Source organism: Tenebrio molitor, chromosome 9 (assembly GCF_963966145.1).
Source record: "Tenebrio molitor chromosome 9, icTenMoli1.1, whole genome shotgun sequence".
NCBI lineage: Eukaryota > Metazoa > Arthropoda > Insecta > Coleoptera > Tenebrionidae > Tenebrio > Tenebrio molitor.
The window spans coordinates 7,789,012-7,809,424 of record NC_091054.1 but is presented as its reverse complement, the minus strand read 5'-3'; the positions used below and the strand labels follow the sequence as shown (position 1 = coordinate 7,809,424).

Sequence of the window (20,413 nt, the reverse complement as noted above, 5' to 3'; positions counted from 1 at the left end):
TCATGTGCACATGTGTAAACCCGTTCGCTATTGGGACCGAGCGGGTGGAAACCACCCCCGCGTCATTGATTGTAAATCTGAATAAACTACCAAACCCATTTGAATTTTAAAAGCGGCTCAAAAAATGTAAAAGGGTTGTGAATGCGGCTGAGGGTCTATTTCGGAGCACTTCGTCTCATTGTTGGGGTAAAAAAAACACCCTCACCTTATTAATAATTGTAAATTTGAAAAAAAAACACCAAACCAGTTCATTTAGGTTGTTAGAAGCGGCTCAAAAAATATAAGGGGTTGTGGATGCGACCAGGGGTCTATTCGGGGGCGCCTCACCGGGTGAAAATCACCCCCGACTCATCACTCGTAAATTATAAAATCTTCCAAACCAGTTGCTTTGGATTTTTAGGCCTGAAAAATCAAGGGCGGCCCGGAGACCTACGCGGGAGCCTCTCCCCTACACGCGATTTTTTCAGTCGTCGGCCATATTATTTCAGGGTCTGTTTCCTGTCAATAAGTTGGATTTCATCGTGGCAATGGATGAATTGTCCGCTCCCGTGTGATTGTAAACTTGTCACGCTGACAGATTTCAGGTAATTGCCTATTTGAAATAAACCAACACCAAATCGGAAATGCGATTAATATTTTCATATATTTTATTATTGGCGTTTCGGATGTACACGATTCGCTATTTATGTTTTACATGAAACTGAAATTGTCGCCTGAAAAATAACAAAACTATTAAGCCGACCCGACTCAATCAATTTTCACCGATCGCGGGACGGTTCGCCTTCGTTCCGACGAAACAAGAACAAGAGCTGAAACAAGAGCTAAAACTGCGATTAGCAGTGGGCCGAAAGCCGACCCCTGCGGTACGCCTTTCGGCGTGTCCACTTCTTGGTCCACGAACTCGCGCTGCAAAAAACTAATCTGAATAGAACCATTTCCTCCTTGTGCAACGCCGCTCGCACAAAAAACGGTGAAACTGGATCTCGACAAAAAAAAGCCTTGATTTACATTCAATGGTGCATTTTTCTATTATTTTAGCTAAAATGGCGACAAATCAAGTGTAAAATTGTGCCACCGTTATGACGCCTACTTTTCCGCCAGTCTGAAAGACCGTTTCAGTCCTTTCAGGCGTTGGAGGAACTTTCGGTCACGCGCAAGATGTGTGCTCGAGATCTGGTGTCATTGTTGTCATTAGATGTTATTAAAATTTTTTTAGCCATTATCCGCCTCGTTATTCTCTTTCTGAGGTGCGTACAATGCGATCAATGTGTAACGGACCGTCGTGGTCAATGCGGAGGATGACTCTCCGGATTCCATCTGGTCTTGGTACAAAGCTTTTCTCATAAAGAGAAATTTGGAACGCATCCGAATTCATATTCGACGGTCGGGGACATTTTTGTCCGGACGTTTGACTGTGACGGGGGCATTGTCGCCGGCGTAAATATTAAAATTAGACATTTTTTTAAATTTGTTTTAGCGTACATTCAGGAACGAAGACGTCTGGCTGGAGAATAATAAACAAATAAATTGTACAATGAGTGACGTCTTCTTCGAGTTTTTTCTCTCCGTGAACGTCTACCAAGCTGAGTAAATGTTTTTTAGAAATCGGCAGGTTTTGCTCGCGTGAATGAGATTTTTGTTTATTTTCTAAATACGCAAGAATTTTTTTTGCGACAATAGTGTTGCTGGTGAGAGAACGGCGAGTTACCTAATGTCTTTTATTGTGATTTACTGGCATTATGCAATTTTTATTATTATAAACTTTATGCTTTACGAACCTTGTAAAGTTTTTTCATTTCCATATTTCCGTTTATTGACTTCTAAAACCGGAGAAATAAGGAAGTGCTGCATTTAGATTTGAAATTATAAATTGACAAAAGGTCAAAGACAGTGTGCAAAACATGTTGAAAGCAGATTGTCTGAAAAATTAAACAAAAAAAAAAACGAATTTGCCATTCATCCATTCATCTGGGAAAAACATGGTGACGATTTAGATTGCAAAAGAAATTATTGAAATAAAAATGGATGAAAACGAAAATGATCATTGTAAATGAAAAAATAAATATTAGAAACTGAAAATGTAGAGAACGTTCAAAAAATGATGCTCCATCAGTGTGAAAATCGTAGGTGTCAAACATCATTTATTCGGCGAAAAAGCAGTGGTGTGAAATTTTTTTAACAGTTTTTTTTAAATTAACTAGTGACAGTTTTCCTGGTTTTCTTAGAGCAACATTAAAATAATGAACAAAGTGAGGTTATGTTATAAGGAAATGTCACAGCAGACCAAATAAAAATATGACCAAATAAAAAGATGACCTGTAGTAAAAGAGAGAAAGGGAGCCACTGCCTACTATTTGACTACATTTTTTTGAACGCTCATTACATATTGTGCCTGGAAACGGAAGTCGAAAAAAAATCAATTTATACAAAGAAGCATGACACAGTTTCGGAATAAAAAACTATGTAAACTAGGCAAAAATGAATAGGGAATTCCACAATTTTTCTTGGAAAGCAAAATAATTGCCCCAATCCTCCCACGTATTCTTAAACACAAGATAAATTTAAAATGTTACAAGTACTTGAAACATTACATTTAATGTGTAGATTAATATATGTATTTGTAACACATTTCATTACAAATTTTAAACGGTATTTATAAAAAATTCAAAAAAGGAAAAATTCCCTATTCATTTTTGCCTAGTTTATATTACATTAACAGTACTATTATGTTTGAAAAAAGAGACTATTAAATAGAAAATTTGAAAATAGATAAATAGAAAATATAAATGGAATAACTAACGACCAAAAAGGAATAATTTGAATATCTAAAGACATTTACTTCATAAAAATTTCTTCTAAACTGAAAGAACTATGTAGAACACAATTTTGAAAAAAAATGTAAAGTGGTAATGTTTACCGATATTTTTTTGTTGTTTAAAGAATAATTCGCCAACAGAGAAGTAAGCAGTAATGTCTCGATTTTTTCGCAATTACAAACTCTATCTGGATTTAAGATCTAGAATAGTTAAGAAGAGTAGATTTCAAAGTAGATTAATAAGCAGTAAAATTTCGGGAAAGAGTTTCGGAAGCACAAAAATATCACGAAAAAGAAACAATAAGGTAGTTTTTAAGGAGAATAAAAATTTTGCAAAACGTATAGTGGCCTCCTCAAAGTCCTGATTTGAAAACTATTTAAGTACTCTAGGATGAACTATTCCAATATGTTTATAAAATAGTGCTAGGGAATCCCAACAAATTTTAGATTGTGAAGCAGCAATGGACCAAAATCAAAACTGAACTAAGTCCACAACATGTTGCAAGGACAATTTGAGTTTCTTTTTTATTCCATGTTTGCAAATGTTTGTAATTTTTTATTTTGCACTATAATAAATTTATTTATTTATTTATTTATATAGTGTTTCCTTTCTTATTTTTTCTTCCACGTTCCATAAGCAAATAAAAATACATATACCTAGTGGTATGCTCGAAAAAAAATCCCTAGGACAAGATCAAATTCTGATTGTTTTATCTTCAAAAGACAAAGACATTTCATTTTCTGCATGGCCACTCTTCGTCTGACTATGTAATATTTTTTCCTACACCACAACTTTTGCAAAAATGGATCAATGTCAAAATTTTTTATTGGACAATGTTTGCCTCGATAAAAAGTGCAAGACACTTAATTTTGACCTGAATCAGATCACTGGTTTTGCAAATATGTATACCCAATTTTGTTCAGCTTTTTTCGTTAACGATAACATCTGCAAAAGTGTACCGACTTGAATCTTTCTTTTTACAAAAACTTCATCATAATGAAGACTCAAGGCCTCTTGATTTTAGTGCCAATCAAATCAGTGGTTTTGAAAATATGAACAATTTTGCACATTTTTGTATCCTATGGTTCAAAAAATATCTGATCAAGACCGCCTGAAAAAACAAAACATTTGAAAACGTACCGCCTAACTTGAAACATCCAACTGTAAAAGCTGCGTCATTTGGTTTCGATGCTGTTGCTGTTGTTTATCATAGCCTCTCTTGATCAAACATTTTTTGAATCACACGGTACCTCTATAACTTTCATGTTATATCGGGTGTTCATTAAATTTATCCTCAAAGTTGGCTTTGAAATGTCGATTGTGAACGCACCACTCGTCAGCAGAGTAAAAACACAAACAACGAAAAAAGTGAGGTTAGAATTAAACAGCTGATCCGTGATCTGTAATCCGTGGCGCCTGGCGCGATACAACCTACTGAAAATCTTCACATTACGAATTATTTTGAAAAATGTTTTTGAAACACGAAACTGATTAAATTCATGCTTCAACAGATTTTCTTTTTCTAATGTAGTGACATTAATGGAGGCTGGTATACCTAGATAAAAAGGAACAAAAAAGAAAAGAAAAAATATAAATAATTCTAATTAGATTAAGCCGAACAAAAGCGTAATAGTAATTAACGTTATAAGTCCGGGAACTCATAGTTTACAGTATGAGTGAGACGTTTAAGGACGAGGCGACGAAGGAGCCGAGTCTTGAAACTCGAAACGAATACTGTAAAAAGAGTTCACGGACGAATGTCGTTATGTATTTTATTTCATCCTGCCTCAAATTTCGTTTGAAAGAAACATTGAAATTAATTTCAAAATAATTTAACAAATACTCCAAATCTAGTCACATTTTTGGAACATGATTAGCAACGGCTGTTTGGCAATTGTTTATTTTGTTGAAATAATGTTGTGCGTCAAAATGACTTTTAAAGCAAATACGCCAGAAATTGTAAGAAAATCTGCAGAAGCCTGTGCTGAATTAATACCTAGCAAGAGTAGCAAGTCTGGTGAAAGGTATCAAAAACAATTCAGCCAGTTTTGTAAATGGAAATCAGAAAATAATGTGAAGAAAATTACCTACGGAAGAGGTTATGCTGGCTGGCCTATTTTTTAGATTTGGTTTAAATGGTTGTATTATTTTATTTGTGAACTAACGTTTTTAGTCTGAGAAAGTAAGTGCATCATCTTCTTTGTGGCCGAAATAGTTAAATTGTTAATTTGTATTTAGATCTAGTTTTGAATAAAACATTTCTTAAACCTGAATAATTGTTATTGCGATTTGTGCGATTGTTACTTTTGTGTTTCCAATAGCAACACTTAACCGGCGTCCGGCCGTTTTTTGCGTTTTCCCGGATTCAAACTGATGACGTAAAGTATTGAAATTTGACACAGGATGAAATAAATAATTAAATGATCTCGGCCCTTGAAAACAGATGACAACAGTTTTGATTTCGTAACCGTAATGAAGGTGAGTCTGAAAAAATAATCCTTGAGCTGAAAACTTGATGACCAACCTACAAACATGCAACTTGCAACTTGAACAAGTAAAGCTTCAAACCTGAAAACAAATGGTGACAGCTTGAAATTATGTAAATGAAATAAAACAAACGTTTTGAAATTTTTGAAAAGTGAAAATGAGTCAATTTATTGTGTCAAAACTTGGTCTCTCGCTGTTACAGTGCGAGTCTCGAGTACCAAACACATTAAATTTTTTTGGTCCCTTTCAAATTAAACTTTTTACCGAGTTAATTACTTTAATACGACACCGGCAATTTACTGTTGATTTTCTCATGAAACATGCTGACTTGCAATTCCCCTTCGACTTTTTGCGCGCGTCGCAACCGACACTTGTGTCCAAAACAGCGCTTCGCAGAGCCACCCCGTATACAAACCCCGACTCGACCAGGGCCCAGCGGGCCCCAAACAACACTAAAATGTAACCAATCATCGAAAAACGTAAATTTCACGAGTCGTAAACTTACAGGTGCGTCAAATAAAATAAAATGATTTATCGCTGTTTAACTCCTACACGCCTATTGTAATTTGTCAGCTACGGAATTAATTTCAAAACCTCACGTCGCCAAGATTTAAAACGCGATGTGATGAAATACGACCGCGAATACAGGGTGTTCCGAATTCTTCCGCCGACAGTTGCTGGGTCCCCAAAACCACTTCATTGGGTGCAATTAACGCCGCTCGCGTGCCGCTTAACCTCAAAGACATATGGCCGTAAATCGGATAATGACAATAATTTCGCAGTTGTAAAAAATTCATTCATCGGGAAATGCGGTGGAAACGTGTCTGCCGTAAGTGCGGATGTGGCGGCGATCGGCTGTTGAAAATTGCTTCGTTTTCTGGCGTTAATCAAAGGAGACTGTTAAGGTTGTGGGAATTACGAGTAGGGATTTTGTGGAAAAGTGTGTTTTCGAACAGATAAGATGACCACATCCAGGTTGCTGTGTACATTTCTTCGCCACCACAACCGTCCAACTGGTGATAATGCGAGTTTCATAATGATAAGAACACAAAAAGCGCGATAGTGTCTCGACAATTATGCACACATCACCGGTGCAGCTGCTAAAGAAATTTTAAAAGTATTTTAAGTTGTCGGGACAGAGGTGGTGGCACTTGAAGCAAAAGTATCACTGTTTTGATGTGATTTCTATTCTTATTCGAATAGTGTTTTATATTGTTTGTTGGGATGTTGAATGTCTGGAAAAAGAAATTTTGGGACTTTTGCAAAAATATTTGGCCATCGTTATTACGAGTATCGTGGTGTATTTTTACTGTCGTTGTCACTACACAGAATGGATAAGTCTAAGAAAACTAAAACTGTTGAATTTTTTTTCTCACCCACAAGTTATGGTGCCCAATTAGGAATATTTTTCCCCATTCTAAAAAGTAACAAAGATGCAAGAATGTTTATATTTTATGATTTTAATTAACAGTTACTTTTGTCTGCGACTTCATTCAGGGCATTGTTCTTCGACTTCCCCAACAGTTTGCCTCACTATGCTTCCTTACGTGGTAAAGTGATAATAATAAGAAGCCTGTGTTACTCTTGAAGAACTAAGCTATCTAATACTGAAAGAATTTCGAAAATCGGTCCAATGGTTCTCGAGTTCATCCGGAACATGTAAACATACAAATATACGCACGAGTAATTTTATACCTTTATTGGTACAGATTATAGCAGTCGAAGGCATTTTAATCATTTATTGTTTTAAAAAGATCTCAATACTGTTTTTACTTCGATGGTTCGTAGGAAAATGATGAAGAATAACTGTTACAAAAATTCGACGATTTGATTTTTTTTTTGTTGCAAAATATTTGCCTTCACAATTATTGTGCCAATCGATCAATCAATGTGGTTTTGAAAATAATAGGCAATTTTGTGCAATTTTCTTTCATTCTCCATAATTTCTCCATCGTTCCCGGTAAGCAAAAATTTCCGGATTTGAATTTTCTCAATTTGAATTTAAATTTTATGAAGGTTTTCTGACAAATTCTTCAAAAAATGTTTGTCTTAAAGATTATTTTCAATTTTATAATTTTAATTGACAGTTTTAGTTAAGACCAGTTTTGTCGGTGGCTCAACGTTGTTCTTCGTCTTGCTCAACATTTTACTTCACTGCTCAGCCCACTTATGGGATAGCCTGATGGTATAATACTAGCCCATGGTACCTTCGAAGATCCAGATTATCCAGAGTTCTATTGGTGGTTAAATTTATTACGTGGACTTCCATAACACCCGGTATACACATGATACATATCGGGTGTTTTTTTAAATTTGGCATCGAAGTTGGCGTTGAAGAGTCAATTGTGAACGCACTATACAGGTTACAGATCAGGGATCAGCTGTTTACACCAGTGGTGCGTTCACAATCGACTCTTCAACGCCTACTACGAGGTGAAATTTCAAAAAACACCTGATATATTTCTACAGATTATGTTAGTTGAAAACATCTTAATAATTCATAATTCCAAAAGATTTCAATACTGTTTTTACTTCCTTGTTCCGTAACAGAATAATAGAATAATAGAATAGAATAATAGACCGATTTGAATTTTCTTTCTTGGAAAATGTTTGCCTTGGTAACGACTTTAGGGCTACTGACTTTGGTACCAATTTGATCATTGATTTTGCAAATATACGCGATTTTGTGCAATTTTTGCATTCATGATAACTTCTGAAAAAATGCATCGATTTGAATGTTTCTTCATGAAAAACATTTATCTAAGTGGAAACGCCAGCGCTATTGATTTTGACACCAGTTGCATCAATTGTTTTGGAAATATCTGCTACTTTGTACAATTTTCTTTCCTTCACCATAATTTCTAATTCATTTTATGTTTAAAAAAATGGCTCAAAACCTATAACAATATTCTCCAAGTATCGTATAAGGGGTTTCTGATAAATTCTACTAAAAATACATATGTATTTATATTAAAAATTATTTAGTTAAGAGTTGTAAAGACTGAAACCGCCGCTTCGCTCAGCGACTTACTAAACATTTTACTTCACTACTCAGTTCCCTTACGTGATGCCACAATGATACTATCCTATGTTACTCTTAAAGAGCTAAGCTATCTCTACACCAAATTTTTTTTTTATCGGTCTAGTGATTCTCGAGTTTATCCAGAACATATAAACATACATACATTTTCTATACTGGTATAAATTGTGATTGTAGAAACTATTTAAAAAAAATACGATTCTAAACAGCGTTTTTGTTTTTGTATTATTAAATTCACTATAACATTTTTTTTAAATATCAAATCTGCCAAATATAAATTGTTTAAATATGTTTGTGCACTCGTCCTCACCATGTTGCTACGGTTTTTAAATATTACTGTAGTTCTTGACCCCGAACTGTACAAAACAATTCAATTAATTTTTACTATACCTAGTGTTTACATAATTTATCTAAACTACAATCTTAAATTAGTTTGTATGTTATTGTCTTTAATGAACATTAAAACTAGTGAAGCTGTGATATATTTATTCATGATAATTACGCACTTTCCTGTATAAATAAAATAAATAACATTGTCTGAATTCTAAGTATAAATTTACGTGTGGAATTTAGTACGATATTTTTCCTATACGTCTTACTTAAAACATTTAGTTTTTACTAAGTCCCAAGTTCTCGCGTTTTATATATTTACTTTTTTTTAAATTAATCCAAACAGGTACCGCAGGTCGCTGACTGAAAATTACGTAATCTGAGAAAATTATTTATTGGTATAGCACGATAGAAATAATTTTTTCAAATTAATTTACATAAAACCGTTAGGTTTTTGTATTTCCGGACTAATTCTAATCATGAATCAACAAAATCCCAAACTAGTCATGTTTAAATTTTTTAACGGAATAGATAAGTCACTTTCTAGAATTACTCGAAACCTTGAATGAAATGGAGCTACGTTGAGAAAATTTTGGAAAATCTCCAAATTCGGCGATCTCAAGAACCGTTTAAAACCGTAGAAATGTGGCGCACCTGCTCCGATTAAGCAATTCCCACCTGAAATTTCAATTTCCGATTCGAATCGCTGAAACACAGTTTCGGATTTTATACCGAGATGCACATTTTAATGTTCAATGACTGTGACGCACGCTTTACACCGCTGATGCGCGTTATTCCGCAGTTTTTGCTCTGCGCCCCGATTAAAAAAGAAAAAATTATTATGAAAATTGCCGTTCCGACCGCAGCAGCGGCAAAAACGCTCCCGAGTCAATTTTGACGTTTACGACGGCCCCACAACGGACCCAAAACGGGACCTGCGACGCGAAGTTCGTTGGTTTTTTTGAGAAAAATTGACGTTTCTATTAGGCGTCCGACCGCAGCGCAAAAAATCCTTCACACTTTGGTAAAAATGTCAACGAGTGTAACCGCACGGGCGAAATATTGGTTAAACGGTTGGGTTTTGGTGATTTTAAGCTCGTTCTGTTAACTCAATTAGTTGGGAGTTTGGTTGTTTTTGCTGCGGCACATCTACGGGGTGAGTCAGCTGCAACAGTGATCACTAAATAATTTTAATCAGTGGAAAAGAAAGCGAAATAATCCATATAGCCCAGAATTTTTTGTCTTGCCCACCAAACTCATTTGTTTTAACTCTAGAATTTCAAATTACATAAAATAAGATAAATAACAATGAAATAAGTATGATATTTTTTCAAGCGTTTATGTTTGAGGAAGTTTAAATTTTAATAATTAGATAGAGAACTTCGAAATCTCGGCCGCGCAAAATTGCTGTCGTCCTACCTTGATGGTGCTCAATTGTGATTGGTCAAATTTAGGACGTCTTTTCTCGATTATCGCTTGAGATAGGACTCTTCTTCTTTGAAATTCAAATTATCACATTTACCCTAATACTCCCTTTTTTCTCTGGGGAAACAGTTGTGGGACACCCTGTATACAGGGTGTCTCAAAATTTGCGAATTCCGAATTCAGAGCGTGGTAGGGAAGGACCCAGTGGAGCTCGAAAAATACTTAGAAAGAAAAATCGCTCTTCCTGAAGAAGATATGAGCACTTTAATTTTGTTCAATACATAACAGCCTTCATATCCACAGTGACAAAATACTATTCTAGATACGTGCCGTTCCATTTTTAAGAAAAATTATAAAAATTTATGATTTTTTTACTCCAAAGTCAAGATATTTTTCAAAAAATTGTTTTACGTTATTATTTTCCACAATCATCTACACCATAAAAACAATAAACACTGAACTTTTCAGCCTGTATTTGAAGAAAACGCACTTCAAAGAGTGCACCTTCAGACCAATGTATCTTTGTGGGGGGAGTCCCGATATTTTTTTTTATTTCCATATTTGGACTACTGAAGTGATCCCCAACAACGCTCTGACTTTGGAATTTTCGAATTTTGAGACACCCTGTATAATGTACTGTAGGGACTGTACAGTCCTTTGACTCATATTTTGCCTAGTCCGTACTTACGAGAAGCTTATCTGAAGAAGCTTCACCCCATTAAAATATGATGTTCTACAGGAAAAACCCAATAACGAATAAGATCGTTATCTCACTTGTTAAAAACTATTTTGTTTGTCAAAACTTGAATAATCTCGAGGTACTTTGCAGAAAACTACTTAAATGAGGCATAAATGTTTAGGACCTTTAAACAAATAAGTAAATACGAGAATCCTATAACTTTCAGTTATTTGAGAATCATATTTTAAAATTTTGACTATTTTTGGTTTTTATTTTGCAAAATCTTCTCCGTTTCATTAGCTTGTTTTTTTTTCTACGCCACTTTCGCCGGGTGAATCCGCTGAATTTGTTGTTTTTGTTGCAGGGAAGTCGTTCTCGATCACGATAACGGTGTCGACGTCGCCTCCCCAAGTGGCCACCTACACCAAAGCCATCAAAGTGACTGTCGACGGACCCAGAGAGCCCAGGTCCAAAACCAGTGAGTAATCTTTGTTTTTTGGGCGAGTTACGGTTTCAGTTGTGAATTGATTAGATTTTTACAATAACTGTCACGGTTTACCTTGGATTGTCGCTATTGTTGGTAGTCAGTACGGTGGAAAATGCAAATTTGGAAGTGTCGTGGGACCAGATGGTAAAATTCGAACGGGCATTTTCTAAGTCGGGCAGTGGTTTCACCTTGAATTAAACACGGCGAGATTGAAATTTGTAACCGTGAATAATCGAAGACCAGAAAAACAAATCAATAATAATTAATTAAAATTTCAATTTGAAAAAATACGACATTTTTTTGCCGCCCAGTGGAACTATTAGCGACGACAATAGTTCCATCAAATGGATTTCGGCGCACCTTGATTGTTTACAATTTATTGTACTCACGAACTTAATAAAAATTCTATTAGTTCGGGTTTTTTCCGAAATAAAAATAATAATAACAGAGGCTGTGTCATTTGAAATTTTAAATTGCCAAAATAACAGGAAGCAGTTGAAAATTTTCCAAAATAGATCAGTTTACTATTGCTATAGTGATAGTGTAATGATTGAATGATTTTGAAACTCACACACCTGTAATAAACAGCCAATAGAAAGCTTGCATTTGGTACGGTTGTCATGGTTACAACAAACATTTCCGGAAATTTTTGTCCATATCTGAAAATTAATAAATGGATTTTTTTCGAGCTTGGCATTGTCTAAAACATTCTTCTAATCATTGTTGCCACAAAAACTCGAACATTGCAGGTTTGACATTTAAAATAATACATTTTCTCAAGTAACTACTTGGTGTTGGTGTGCAATTTTCTTGTAGAATCTCCCACGTGCATGTAAATTAGTTTCCCTAAATTTTTCATCGATTTTCACTCATGCTTCAGTTATTAGTCGTAAATAACTGAATAATAAGTAACAAAAGGATTCTTGAGCTCAGAAAAAAATTCGAATGCAATAATTCCTGCATTAGGGAAATTATTGCCTCTCTGAAAAGTAAGAAAGATTTTAACCTAAGTATATAACGGGTGACTATTAAAATGTTCACTTAGGGTTGGCTATGGATCATTCTTTGTTTTCCGTTGCACCTTAGACACTGACAAGTTTGACATTTCAATAAATGTTTTTTCTCATTTATAGGTTATGTTTCAATTGTACTGACTGACATTTGTCGTTCGTTCTTGCGTGTGTCTAAGGTAACAGAAAAAATAAAACTCCTTCAAAGCCAACTCCAAGTGAAAATTTTAATAGTCACCAGTTATGTAGTTCCACAAGAACAAACGAACAGATTTGAAACTATATTTAAGGACAGTTTTAAAAAGTATGTATTTAAAGAAAATAAGGAAAAATGGAACTTTCAAAATTATCTATTTTCAAGAAGTTGTAAAATTGAAATTAATATGACAGTTAGGTATACAGTGTGGAAACTACTTATGAAATAAATTCAGTCATTTGAAAACTAATGACACTTGTCGAAAACGCTGAAACAGGTCAATTTTTATTTCTCATAATGCTTATTTTAAGTTACTTCACTTATTCATGACGCCATCGATTTTTGAGCTATGACGTCATCACCAATTTTTTAAATGACAACCTCCACTTTTTTCTTCTGTTTCTGATAGACCTTCCTATTATCTAAATTCTAAACGATGATAAAATTGGTGCCTTACATGACATTTTTTTTTTGAGAAAATGACAAATTTTTCTTCAAAAATTTAATTTAATTTTCAATGTAAAAACTCTTTTGTATGGGTTTATTTAAAATGGAAGATTTATTTCAATAAAGCAAACAATTTAGAAGATTTACGGCAGAAAATGACGGCGCTGACATTATTGAGCGCAGTGTACAAAGTATCGGTGACTGCCAAAATGGTTAGTGGGGGACAATTTCAACATTTGCATTAAATTTTATTGTCAACCTTGTTTGTTTGTTTTGGTTTGAGGTCAATTAAAATTTTGAAGTAAAGTTTGTCATTTTCTCAAAAAAATTGTTAGGTAACGTACCACTGTTTTTCATTCTACGTTTAGGTAGTAAGAAGGTCTATCGAAAAGGGAAGAAAAAAGTGGGGGTTGTCATTTAAAAAAAAATGAGTGTGACGTCATAGTTTCCACACTGTATAAGAAATGAAATTTTGTCGTCGTTACAAGATGAGGTGATTTATTTAATAAAAAAAAAACTTAACATCGTAAAGATTAAAATTTACAATTTCAATTTTGATCTTTTTTGCAATTTTGGAAATTATGGTTAAGTCGAGATCATAGAAATATGAATGAGATTTATGTTATATTTAACGCAGCAGTAACTCATTTTCCTTATTTGCCTGCAGTATTTTAACTAATCTGCATGGATGAAAACTGAAAAGTCTTTCAAAAATAGTTTCATGATATTAAAGTATGATGTTCCACAGAAAAAACAGAATGACGTGAGAATAAAATTGTAATTCCATTTATTATGAGAAACTCGTTACTTTGTCAACTTTTTAATCCTGTATGGTCTACTTTTCGTGCTTATTTCCTTCATAAAAATATTCATCAGCTCGAAGAAATTTTCGAAAATATAATTGATCCACTAGAGGTTATAGCTGCCTAGTTGAAGTGAATCCGAAATGAAGGTTTTCAAATTTTTCATGATTTTAACAGATGTAGCAAATGAACAGATTTGAAACAAGAATTAATTCAACAGTTTAAAAAAATATGAAAATAATGGAGAAAAATAGAACTTCCCAAATCTTATATTTTTCAGGAAGTTTTAAAATTAGTAAATCAAATTGAATCAAATTTCAATTTTTTTAATGAAACATAAATATTTCGTTTTAATTCAATAACCGCTACATTAATTTATATAATTTTTCACTATGCGTCATTTCAAACATTTAGGGAAAATTTGGTGTCATTGAAATCATGAAAACATCATCGATTTTTGAAATAAATGGAAGGGTTAACGTGGGTTGTTTCTGGGACTTAAGAATTACTAGAAAAGTTGTCAGCAGATGTTTATTGGCTGTTTACCAACAATGAGGTTTTTATTTATGACACTGTAGTTGTAAATCTTGGTCATTTTTCGCTGTTAATGTTAAAATTGGAATAATTCAAAAACAAATAATTTTCCTTTGATCCGAAGTTCATAAACGTGTTCTTTGAATTATGTAATTGTGAATTATGAGGGTGCACGGAAAAAAATTTTTTTTGCTCAGTCGATTTTTAAATTTTATGGCTCTGAATGAAGTGATAAGGGAAAATTGATTGCACACATGTGAAGCCTGTAACCCTAAAGTTTCGTAATTTTTACTCATTTTTTAATATTTCATTTCATTTCACTCATTTTTGACTAATTCATATAAATATTATCGGAAAAAAATTTCAATAGTTGTTTCTTGACATTAAATATAATGTTTTATGAAACTGAATGACATAAGAATAAAAGAATAAAAATGCAGTTTGATGACCGTGATAACGCCAAAATGAAATTTTCATCTTGCTTGTCAAGAGTCACTTTCTTCATTTTTTAAATCGCTTTCAAATTTCAAAATCCAGTTTGATGTATTATTTGAGGATGATTTCAAAATTATTTTGGACAAATTTTGCGAGAAACTAGAAACAAAAAAAGAGTGACAAAATAATTTTATTGAAAATTGTCGTCAATTTTTTTTCCTGCAGACTTTCTCCATTTCTAAACAATTCCCTCGATTCTCCCCCCGTAAACTCCACCCCATTCCGAAAACCAAACAATATGAAAGAGTAAAACAGGCCATGTTTGTTTATTTTGACACGAACACCGGCAAGCCCTCGCGATCGTGACAACACACGGCCAATTGCGTGTGGGAAATTATACCAATTTGAAGAATAAATTTTACTTTGGGGTGTAAAACTCGTGTCTCTATTCGGGCCCCCTTTAAGGTCCACAATCGCCTCGACCAGACCTTTTGTATTTTTTCCTCGTCCGAAATTGGGCGCATTTATTGAAAACACCATTATCCCAACGAAATATTATGATTATTTTCTGGATGAAATGGCATGTGTTTAACAACAGCAACATGTGCACACTACATTCAAATTACGATCATGCAAAGACAGCGCGAGCCGCATTCTTATGCAGATCTGCCCCCGGTTCGTCGCGTCACCCGGTACACTTTTAATCCGAAAATCGTGAATTATTCAGCTGGGATCGGAGTGATTATTATTTCGCATTTTGACAGCGGACCACAATATATCAATTTCATTTGCGGTGCTCGTTCAATATTATGACGATAACGCTGAAAATAAATATTTAACGGATCGTCCATTACCACCCCGCACGAGACCCGATGATTACTGTATCGGCGGAATTTATTGCGCCCGATTCCATCCAGGCGGCTGTGGCGAAAAATTAAAAAAAAAAAAAACAATCGAAACGCGGAAAGTTCTAAAACACATCCAGTAGCAACTAGATGGGTTAGTAAATTGCCCCACGAAACCGCTCGGTAATGATAGAGTAAATAAGCTCGGCGGCTAATAGAATCCCGCTTCTGATCCGTCATAATCATAGACGGCCGCGATCACGAATGCTGAAATCCAATTTACAAGCGACTTTACAAATTATTACCGGAGTGATATATCGAACCGGACCGTTTTCGGTTTCCGTGGTCTTATTATTAATTTTTTTGTTTGGCCGTTGGTGGGCCATTTTTTCGACGGAGTCAGCGCCCTCTGATTTGACAGCGGGAAGGAGTGCCGGAGTGAAATTTGACAAGCAAATGACAGATCATTTCGTCTTAATAATGACAATTCCTAAGGCAAATACAGATTGTTTTTGACAATTTTGGAATAACGTGACTTACGTGTGAAATGTGTCTTGTTGAATAATCCTGAAGCAGTTAAAACAAGGTTATTAAAGTTTTGATAAAGCTGAAGGTTTCTGTCAATGGCGGGCATGTTTGAAAAATAGCGGGAAATATTTGTATTTTTGAAATTTCTGCAAGGATTGAATTTAAAAGGAAATGAGAAATATAATTTTTAGATACAAATGTTGTAAACCAGAAATGGAATAAGAACTGAAACTAAGTGTGTTCAGATTTCGTGACGAAAATAAATTCGAGAAGAACACTGAAATTGGAGATTTTTGTATTTTTTAATGGATTTTATTTGGACAAGAACAAATGGATACATTAGATAAAATTAGTAGAATTACTGGATAAATTCACTGAACAAAATTACAAAAAAAAAATTCAAAATTTTCTATTTTTCAGGACATTCTGAAATAATAAAACTGAAAATTAATATTCTAACACAGTACATATAATCTGTTTCAAAATCAAAAATCCACCAACAGTGCATTCTACCTCGAAAATACAACCGACAACGTCGCCAACTTTTGTTTTTAGTGTGTTTGCAAGTGTCAGAAAAAAGTGGGGTTATGAAAGAAAACTGTTGGACAGTCGTTTTGGTCGTAGTTCATCGTGTTTTTTATCCTCATTTTATTATTTCACTCAAAAAGTATGATATGGTAGCTAAAACCTCTTTGTACATAATAATTATTTTGTGTTTCGTAAATAAATTCAACAGTTCAGTGTCAAATTTTGGCGGGAGGTTGAGCCAACCCAAAAAAATTAAACTTTTTCTTTTTTTCTGCCAACATAATTCCACAGGTGATGGATTTTTGATTTTGAAACAGATTATACAGCAATATTCACTACTCATTCATGGTTCATATTTTGACAATTAAATTTTGAATGTAGAAATTTTTAAATTAGTAGACTAGAAGGAACGAGAAAATTAGATTTAATATTTTAGATAGATAGAATTAAAAATGGTAAATAAGGGCTGTGATAAACATATTCAAATTTTGAAACCTAGCATCAAATCTTATGACAAAAAGAAATTCTACTAAATCCATCGTCACAATTTTGTTCCTTTTTAATTTCCACAGATTTTTTAACATAAATAAACCTAAATTAAAGATTGATCATTTAACTAATTCTCATCATAAAATCTTGATTTGTCGTTCATAGTTTTTGTTCTTAATGTATTCTTTCAAAAAGGACAAGAAAAGAAAGAAACATAAGATTTTCAACAACTTAAATATTTAAATCATGAATCATAATTATAACCGAACTAAATAAAAATAAATAATTTTTTGTTCGACACTCAGAATTTGAGAACTTTCTCCTATGTGAACGGATTTTGATAAATGTCACAACTTGTCAAAACGAAACGTCAAGCTAATTTTAAAGGTTTTAACTCGTTCGTATGTAAATAGGGCTTTTTTGGCATGAGTGGGCCAGTTTAAAACGCGAGTGAAACAAGCGTTTTAAATGCCCACGAGTGCCAAAAAAAAAGCTCAATTTATGCACGAACAAGTGGAATACAACGTTTTTTTGTTCCACGAGCCCCTTGAAGGCTCCAAAACGCTTAAAATCTTTAAAATTCGCTTGACGTTTGGTTTTGACAAGTTGTGACATTTATCAAAATCCGTTCACACAGGAGAAAATTCTCAAAGTCTGACAGTGTCGAACAAAAAAATAATTTAGAAGTAACTTCAAATCGTGAATGTGACAACAGGCATTAACTCCTGAATAAGTTAACGTCAAAATTTATTATTTTCTTAATTGATGTCAGTAACTTACAGCAAAATGTTATGTAAATGCATTTCATAGTTGTACTAAAAAAATATTTTTTTTAAACAGTTTGAATCGTTCAAACTCCAAACACTCAACGCTGACAGTATTTACTATTTTTACCTCTAATTACATTTTATTAATTTTCATTACTCATATGTTTACGAAACATTTTTCAAACGAATCACACCAAACATCCTCTTTCTTCACTCCACCTTCCAGTTCTTCATTTCACTCGATTCTTTCCTAACGTTTCTCTTAATTATTATTCACTTATACTGCATGATCTCATTTTATCTCGTATCTCGACAATTCGTTTACTTTACGACATCTCGGTACTCCGGTACAGCTTCCGTCGCATTTCAACAGTTTACTCGCCAAGAACGACCCTTATCACCGTAAAAATCGCCACCCACAGATAAAAACACGCCAAAATTCCCAACCCATTGCCCACCACTATCGAAAAACCGACTTAATTGTTCACACGCGTTCGGTTCACGTTGTTTCGTTATCAACACTCAACAGGAAATCGCCAGTTATCAACAAAAACAGCGAAGTTCTCACAGCATCTTACTCGGCAACACTTTTCGGGTATTGACGTATTAATTACTTGCGGAACGAAGGAAATGTGAAATCCGCAGCAGACTGCCAACCGAAGACTTTTCGAAAAGTTGATCAATTTGGGAATTTCTTTGACGCATTAGTAAAGTATTGGGACAAAGAAGGGGTCGACGAGAGTCACGAGACCCGTGGGGTGAATTGTTCACCTCGTTACTTGGCGGTTTTGAGGGCGGCGCTTATGGGATGGTGAAGAACAAACATTTCGACGTTTCAGGGGTGACAGCCAAAAAATCTAGACAGTTTTTAAACAGTTGAAGTGAAACGTCAAAAATTTTGAAAGTCAGGTTGTATGTGTGTCACGTGTTAACCTGGCGATGCATTTAATTGTCCACCTTGTATATTGGAATTTTATCGGCGATCTGGTCGCACTTCCGGCATTTAAAAAGCAATAAGTGTTGCGCGAAGATGACGAAACGGCAATCTCGACAGACAATTATTAGAAAATCGTAAAAGTTGCATTAATGATGGCCGCCGCTCGCCGTAATCCATAAATAATGTAGTTGTCGTTGTTCGTAACGGCGCAATAAATATTCCGGAATCGACTATTACATTTTTTAAACGAATTTATTAATGCGGCCATTCATTATAATTACGTTGTGTAATTTTCGACGTGCAAATCGCACATTTGTCGAAATTATGATAATTCGTCGGCGCAAACAGATTTTGTGTTTTTATTATCGGGGAGGTTTACGAGCGGGATTAAAAAAAAATGACAACGAAGGGTTGAAATTTCATTATCGGGAGTTGCACTGATGGACACACACACAGGTACAGAGACATACGTGCGTGTACGGACCCAATCCGGTGACAAATGCGTCAGATTAGCAATTTACAAATCTGCTATTGCTGCAATTACTAGCTCATTATTTTGTAAGTAATTACCCCATTTGGCGGCGATGGAGGACTGCGACACACGTTCCCCAAAAGCCGTCATACAAAAGGGGAACGGGACGCACATACGGGATTAGATAGACTGGACACGTAAACGGAAAGAGAGGAATTCTGGTTTTCAGGTGGTGACACCAACTTCGATTTCCACACGACGAGGAAATGTTATTGCGTGTTGATGAAGCGTTGCTCGTTCGTCTACACAGTGCTTTGGAACATTCTGAGAACGATCTAGAATCTAGATGTAGATGCACAAAATCAACTCTGACGAACTAGTCACAATCATTCTTTTTGTGCAGTTGTCGGAAAAAAAAATAAGCAAAAATCTAAAATTACAGAAGACTGAAAGGATATGCTATAGTTCCGTTTTGCTTTTATTGTGCATTTTACAGTTAAAATTTGGACAGAAATTTGTACGAATTTGGAAAGAAACTTTTATCTGATATTTAGAAACTTCGAAATACTGAATTTATTTTCAATAAAAGAAACGTTTGTAAGTATGAATCTAAAGAGTGTTAAAAAATATTGTGGTCAAGTGGTCTAGTTTCTGTGAACGTATGACCTAGCTTCATCAGCTGTCAAACCGCAGATGTCAACTATTTAGAAGATTTTAGTTATTTCAGTTTTTTATTATTTTGAAAATTTGTCGCTCAAGGGTTAAAAAAAAACAAAAATTAGTTTAGACATTAGTTTTTATTAATCTAATTTATCTTATAAATCTTCACTAGGTATATTATCTACACCTTATGATCTTATTTTATTTTTTCTACATATTTATCTTAAGTATCATATTTTTTCTTTTCTTGGGGTCTTTTAATTTAACTTTGTACGTTCAAAATGTAATAGATAAGCATAAGCATAAAAAATAGACAAAATGGCATTCTGGTTAACGAGCGTCCAAAAATAACCCATGGTTGAGTGGTCGAGCGTTTAACGCTTTATGTGGTTACATAAGCTGTCAAATCAGATGTCAAATGTCATTTGCACAGCGAAAAATGAGTGATATGAATTTATTTGTACTGCGAAAAAACATTATCTCAGAACAATTTTAATG

The 20,413-nt window shown here is 34.3% G+C and overlaps 1 protein-coding gene across 3 annotated transcripts in view; it reads left to right on the top strand.

Annotated features, from left to right (window-relative positions):
• Nucleotides 1–20,413, top strand: part of LOC138137736 (protein lozenge-like) — a 38,651-nt gene that overhangs the window by 4,080 nt on the left and 14,158 nt on the right. For all 3 annotated transcript variants that reach the window (XM_069057269.1, XM_069057268.1, XM_069057267.1), the window contains exon 3: nucleotides 11,142–11,255. In XM_069057269.1, coding sequence (XP_068913370.1) covers nucleotides 11,142–11,255 — 114 coding nt within the window. The remainder of the gene's footprint in view (nucleotides 1–11,141; nucleotides 11,256–20,413) is intronic.